General features: G+C 40.8%; 1 protein-coding gene across 1 annotated transcript in view; it reads right to left on the reverse strand.

Annotated features, from left to right (window-relative positions):
* Positions 1 to 671: 671 nt before the first annotated feature.
* The window catches only part of lancl2 (LanC lantibiotic synthetase component C-like 2 (bacterial)), a 44,748-nt gene continuing 38,141 nt past the window's right edge, over positions 672 to 7,278 (reverse strand). Inside the window, exons 6-9 of the mRNA XM_046061330.1 lie at positions 6,198 to 6,380; positions 4,420 to 4,596; positions 3,364 to 3,436; positions 672 to 1,711 (exon numbers count right to left, since the gene is read on the reverse strand). Coding sequence (XP_045917286.1) covers positions 1,635 to 1,711; positions 3,364 to 3,436; positions 4,420 to 4,596; positions 6,198 to 6,380 — 510 coding nt within the window. The 3' untranslated portion in view covers positions 672 to 1,634. The remainder of the gene's footprint in view (positions 1,712 to 3,363; positions 3,437 to 4,419; positions 4,597 to 6,197; positions 6,381 to 7,278) is intronic.

Consider the following 7,278-nt stretch of genomic DNA (forward strand, 5'->3'; position numbering starts at 1 on the left):
GACTAAAAAAGCAATAGATTTTATTATTCTAGTACCAAAAAGTTAAAACTCCCATCTGCAATTTATATACTAAAATATCAATACCTGGCGTCCGTGTATCAATACAGTATTGCCATGGCAAATATCACGATACTTTGCTGTATCGATTTTTCCCCCCACCCCTACTCCACAGTCACCAGATCTCAATCCAACAGAGCACCTTTGGGATGTGGTGGAACGGGAGATTGGCATCATGGATGTGCAGCCGACAAATCTGCAGCAGCTGCGTGATGCTATCATGTCATTATGGACCAAAGTCTCTGAGGAATGTTTCCAAGTAAGTATGCCACAAAGAATTAAGGCAGTTCTGAAGGCAAAAGGGGGGTCCCACCCGGTACTAGCAAGGTGTACCAAATAAAGTGGTATATGTCTGCTGATAATGCACATATCACCTCTGGTGCTGACAGTAGAAAACTACTCAGAATGACCGATTTGGTTTATGAAACCACAACTTACACCAAATGACACAGGCAACATGCTTCAGCACCTCCATATTTAGTTTCAGTTCTGATCAGCTCATGAATGCACACAAGACAGATGTCTGATTTCACAGCTACATCAGAGCAGCTGTAGGTTGTAAGTGAGGAACCAGAGAGATGTATAGTTATTAAATAAAACAGGATTAGCACATGTTGTGGTAGGGAAAGTTTAAGGCCAGTACCAACACCTGTGTTCTTACGCTGACAAAGTGGACATTTTCTATTCCCCACCCCCAAGTATTTAAAGCATCATGTGCCATATAATATATTTTACATATCATTCTAGTTAATATTCCCTTACACAAAAAGTAAAGAAATTAAATTAAATTTCAACTTAGCTTCACAAAAGTCTTAAAACTAGCACTAAGATAGTTTTGACTTCTGATTCAAACAAAAGATGAGAAAACATTTCCCCACTATGCGACAAATACCAGGAGAACTGTAATTGCACACCTACAAATACAGGAAGAGACAAACAATACACTGACAGGATATGAGGTACCAAGAGCCAATTTCAGTGAGCATGCAGAGAAAAACCAAAACAGCTTTAGTTTACTTCACACACATCTACACTCCCCTGTCTTGGCCTAGGAATTATGATATTAAAGGCAGAAGACTTAGAGTGTGTTCTTTTGTGTCCATGCCAGCTGCCTGTAAATTGTAATGAGTGAGGAGGAGAGACATGGGGTCCATGTCTTTACCACAAGAGGATGACAGGGGACTTCGAGACCCTTACATTTTGACCCCTATTGATAGGCCTCACAGAATACAAAGCCATCTATAAGAACAGGGAACTCCTTTAACAGTCTTCTTCAGAGTCATTATCACTGGATCTACAACATTCAATCTGTACTTTTGTCCAAAGATAATTTTGCCTTTATCTTTTTGTATATGTTTTCAGTCTCGTAAACCAAACAAAACTCAAATGCACTCACTCTGCTCAGTTCCAGGCTGATCTTCATTTTCAGTCTAATTCAGTCACTACTTGCTCACGTCAAACGTTGAAAGCCGAATCACAAATACATCCTCATTCAGCGTTGGAGTAAAGACCCAAGTTAGCTTCCCAAACTGTTTGTCCCCGTCCCCCTTCATTATCCTCAGTCAGCAGTTGGCAGGTCAGAGTTCAAAGGCAGGGAAACAGGAAGCATCAGGGTTAGCCATCTCTGATAGGTAGTGGATGGCCCCCGCCATACCTGAGGGGAGAAACATGGCCGTTCAGTAAATTTGAAGTTTGTAGTTTCCTGTTCTCTGAAGGCAATGGATGGATTATTACATTATTCAATAAAAAACATTTGTATACTAATTATATAGCAAGCGGACAGACAGGCTGGAGTGTGTGTTCACCCTCACAGGACCAGCTTAAAAATAATGTTATGGGCTGAAGTTAGCTGTAGAAGCAGGGTGGAAACATTTACAGCTCGACCGATATGGGATTTTTAAGACCAATACCGATTTTGATTTTTGAGGATTTGAAACCTGATATTCCGATACATAGACGAATATTTTTTCTCCTTCTTTTCAGAAATATATAAGATAAACAAAGATTAGCCCTAACATTTGTTATGTGTAACTATGTGATCTCACCAAGATAACATGACATAATGCAGTGTAACAATTAACTTTTCATTGTTATAAATAGTACTTTGAACAAAAGTACAGCTGATCATGTCAGCTGAATGTGTGGTTTTCAGGGAGCTGCAGAGTGCCCTCTGGTGGACAAACTATGCAACGACAACACTCATGACTGAAGGATCTGTCTGTTTCTTTAATTGTTATTTATCAACTGGTATAAACACAGATACCGATTTATCTGGAATTAGTTCATAGTTGATAATATCTATTGGTCGGGCTCTACTAACTTGAATGAATACGAATAAGATTTCAAGTTAAGAAGGTCATGTGCTTAATTCCTTCAGTGCAGCTATGTGAAAGTCCACTCTAACAGAACTACACAGCATATAATTGACCCTTCGCTAAGCTTCACCCCCCCCTTAGTTACTGTTGCTAAGTTTGACAAACTGTCGGACCTGTTGAACTTTTATCACGGCGCTGCCACTGTCTATAACTGCACTCCCTGGAGAAATATTGTCTAATTTTTGGAAAAAACAATCCCAGAAAGAAGCAAACAGTTTTGCAGTTGCATTATACATTTGAAGGCTGTATTCAGGCTGACGTGAAAAAAAATAAAGACAGAAGCTAAAGGCAAACGATCACAGAGTAAAAGTGAACCGCTGTATTACCTGACAATTGAGAAAGAGGACAACGATATTAAGGATCAACACTGTTCCTGTAAAGCTGGGTAGGTCTCTGTTCACTATTACAATCATTAAAAAGCAAAAATAGTACGTCTATTTAAAGTTACATTCACCATTCGCTAGCGTTAGCTAACTAACATTACATTAGGAACAATCCACAGCATGAATTTTTCTGGATTTGTTGTAGGTTTTGGAAAGGGAATAAATTGTACTTCTCCTTCAACCTCTCTGAGTAGCGACTATTACGAGTGCCCCAGGAACAGCGTTTGACCATATCTTGGAAAAATACAGCAAAAAAAGCTAAAAAAACGACTCATTATGCATACGAGTCAATGGAGCGCAGCCATGAAAGTGTCGGACTTCAGTTAGAGCGAGTCCTGTACTGCGCTGTGATTGGCCAGCTGTGTATTTGGCTTAGTCAATTATAATAATATATATAACTGACCTTTGATGGAAGAAGAGGTAGCAGCAGCAGGCATTATGTTTGCAATACAAATTACAGGCCTGCTAATACACTGATTCTAAAGATGTTGTTCTTGCCAAGTTTTTTAGTCAATCTGGTGGAAAGATGAAAAATAACTATTTGGTACCTTCAAAAAGAGAGTATGGTCTGTCTGGGATGCGACAGCCATGGGTCCCATAGTCCAAACACCACTCCGCAAACTACAGGAAGGTAATAACAACATGTTTAAAGACATTTGTGGTACATTCATTCAAAATTCATCTACACAAGTTAAATTGTAATGTAAAATATTAAAAAAAGAAAGAAAATTATACATCAAATAATGACTTGATTAAATCACTGCCACCAACAACCCATTCAGTGCAAATGTTGCTGGGAGACACAGCAAATCTTCTTGCGATAGCACATACGAATGTTCCATCCTGGAGGAGCTGGACTACCTGTGCAACCTCAATGGGCTGCAGGTACCGCCTCATGCTACCAGTAGCATGGACACTAGCAAAACACAGAACTAGAGAACAGTTGGTAAGGAAGGATAAGGAGAGAGCACCTGTCTGTGGCCACCGCCTGCAGAACCATTCCCTTTTGGAGGTTGTCTTGCGGTTGCCTCTCCAGTGCACCTGTTGTCACTTTCATTTGCACCAAAACAGGTGACACTGATTCACAATCACTTCTGCTTCCTTACTGGAAATTGATATCCCTGAAATTTGCAGCCACAATATTTTGTCTATGTTATGAATTCTAGACTGTATATAAAGATGGACAGCAGCCAAACATCTGGATGGCCGCCCCCTCCAAGTTAGCAGATGGGACATTGGCCACACTACAAAAATCCAAGTACACCTCAAACACATAGTTCTCATCTGATGTTTGTTCATTTTTCTGAAAAGTTTGGTTTTAATTAGTTATTTAATGCTATTAAAAGGGGGTTTCACGTCACGATTGACAGCCGAGCTCTGCTCGTGTTTGAGTCGGTCATGTGTAAGGGCGGGACCTCGATACCTCTCCTCCAACCCTGATCACTACTGAGCAGACTCTGGCTCCAAATGACGTCGCCAGCACAAGATGGCAGCACCCTTATCTGGGATTTACATTTCTTCATTTAGGGTCTCTCAAACCAAAGGCATGTGTCTTATCCACTGTTCCATCACCACCCCCTATATACTACGAATCTTGCTCTTACCTTGCAGGCGCGGTAAAGGTATTTTTTCTCCTGGGTGAGCTTGTAAAGGGATAGGAAGGCATAGCCATTGCCAGCTGTGCCATGGCAGATTCCGTAGCCCTTTCTAAGCAGGCCTCGATGCCAGATCACCTCAGCACATTCTGCAGCCTCCTTCAAGTACTTCTCCTCTTTAAACACCTGGAGAGACACAGATGAAGCCAAACGAATAGTCAAACCTCATATCAAGCACTGTTAATAAGGTAAGGCAGCTCAAGTGTGTGATCAGATGAGCTGGAAACCCTTCCACTTCAAGTTTATGAGATGTCAGCATTCTGAAAATTCATAATATTATTTGTGATTGAGTTGCTTGATCTTCTAAATCTTAAGGTTATGTGCTTAGTGAAAGGCCACTCTAACAGAACTACACAGGATATAATTGACCGTTCGCTAAGCCACGCCCCCCCTTAGTTACAAACTGTCGGACCTGTTTAACTTTTATCACGGCGTCCAACGCTAAGCTTCAAAGACACTGAGTATCAGCACAAAATATATCTGCTATAAACAGAGACAGAGACAGTGTGAACATAGTGGAAAAAAGCCAGTCTGCATTAGTCCAGCCAAAAGGCAGAGACAGGTGACTACAGCTGAAGTCATTGTGAAAACCTGGTGATGTGTGTGTGTTTTTGTTTTATGCGTATGTAGTCGTATGTTTTTGTGTGTGTTTGGTTAAGGATGAAGATGAAACACTGTTCTGTATATTTCTCAGATTGGATGGATGCATTGGGATTGCTAAAGGATGTGACTCCTCACCGACCTGTTTCAAAAGAAAGCACATCACCATTTCGTGGGACCTTTAAGGTGAGCAGTAAATCACGAAGATGGTATACTAACAAGCTTTGTGTTGCATAGCAACAAAAGTGATGTGATGCACTCCTCGCAGCCTTTGACATTGTCCCTTTGTAGGAGACAATTACAGACTTAAACAGTTTGTAACTTCCCTCTGTGGTAACAGATCTCCATGATAACTCCTCAGTGAAACAGTGACTTTATGAACATGCTCATGTTTTCCTTCAGTTTACTGCAAATCACTGTTTGGTGGGGAGAAATGAATTATAACAGCTTCAAGTTAAAATAGCATGTAGACTCCACCTGACAAAATTCATGCAGCCACTGAAATAATCCTCCTGTGACAACAAATGTTGTGTGTTCCATTAATAAGTTAATAGCGTGACCGTGATAAACAATCGTGTCTATTGTGCTTTGTTCTCTGTGTGGTGCCAAAGAGTCTCTGCATTAGGGAGAACAATAAGAATGCCAGAGCAGCAGCACACTGGTTTATTCGTTTTTTGCTCTCTAATGGGCAAAGGAAAGAAGAAATTCGCCTGCAATGCATTACTGCAGTTTGTGTGTGTACATAGCCAGGCTACTGAAATGAAGCACAGCTGGTTTTTAGTCAGGAGGGGAGGATTCATATCCCATCTTTGTCCTAATCATCTCTCATATTAATCAGTGACAGGATTAAGTATGTTCTTAATACAACAGAACCACTTTTACAACTTTTGTCTTTAAAAAAAAGGCAGCATACTACACGTTTCAGCATATACGGAACACAATATAGTGTCCATGCAGTGCAGGGCCATGCCACCAGGTGCCAGTGTTGTTCAGGAGATGGACCAGGTGGTTTATTAAAGCAAGAGCTCTAACATGTGGCCAGTTCAGACGGACACTGGTGATGGTCGACTGCTGAACTGTTGCTGCACACCATGAGCCACATAATACAGAGTGTAAACCAGTCTCACCTTATGAGCCAAGATCAGCATGTGGATGACACCTGGGGCTCCGTGGCACCAGTGAACCAGCCGGTCACTCTCGTTACTCAGCGATGATGGGAAGTTCCCCGAACGAAACCTCTTGTGGCGGACATAGTCGATGCTGGGACGAACCAACTCTGACAAAATGTCTGGATGGACCCTTGCTCCGGGCTGGAGAGAGACAGAAACAGACAGTTTAGTTTAATTTCTGCTGGCCAACTTGTCTCAGTATGGCACCACATATGCAGCCAGTGTATTTTTAACGGAAGCCACGTCAAGCAGCACAAAGCAGATGAACCGGTCAGGAAGTCAGCATAGAAAATCCATTTGATTTTCAAAATAGCCTGTACAGACTCCCGATCGTATATCAACAATAAACAAAGTAAGAGACAAAACAAGAAACAATTTAGCTACATAGCTGAATTACCAAAAATCAAGGACAACTGAAAAACAAAATCTGAACAAGTCAGAAAATCAGCCAAGCAAAACGCTCTTATTCTTAAATGCTCTATGTGGCATACGAAACCTGTGCAAAGAACGGAACAAAACCGGTTCACAGAGAACTGTGATCTGTAGTAGAAGCAGGGCTTGACATTAAATTTTTTGCTCACCAGCCACTGTAGCTAGTGGTTTTCCAAAGTTACTAGCCACACAGCGTTTTCGGTAGCCTAATTTCTGTTGTTGGGAAATTACACTTTATATGATTAAAGTTGACTATGGCATGCTAAAATTTACTTGAACTAGATTTGCAACCCTTTTAAATGTAAATGACCACTGTACACACCCAAATCAAGACTATATAAAATGTATAACTCTAAAGGTCATTATCATTAGCTCTGATAAGGTTGTGTGTTTTTATGAAAAACACACAACCGTTTTTATGAAAACATATAGGTTTAATTCAATTCAATTTTATTTATATAGCGCCAAATCACAATAACAGTTATCTCACAGCGCTTTTCATAAAAGAGCAGGTCTAGACCGTACTCTATGATGTTATTTACAGAAGCCCAACAATTCCCACCAAGAGCAAGCACTAGGCGACAGAGGCAAGGAAAAACTTCCTTTT

The sequence above is a fragment of the Micropterus dolomieu genome, linkage group LG01, assembly GCF_021292245.1.
Source record: "Micropterus dolomieu isolate WLL.071019.BEF.003 ecotype Adirondacks linkage group LG01, ASM2129224v1, whole genome shotgun sequence".
Taxonomy (NCBI): Eukaryota; Metazoa; Chordata; class Actinopteri; order Centrarchiformes; family Centrarchidae; genus Micropterus; species Micropterus dolomieu.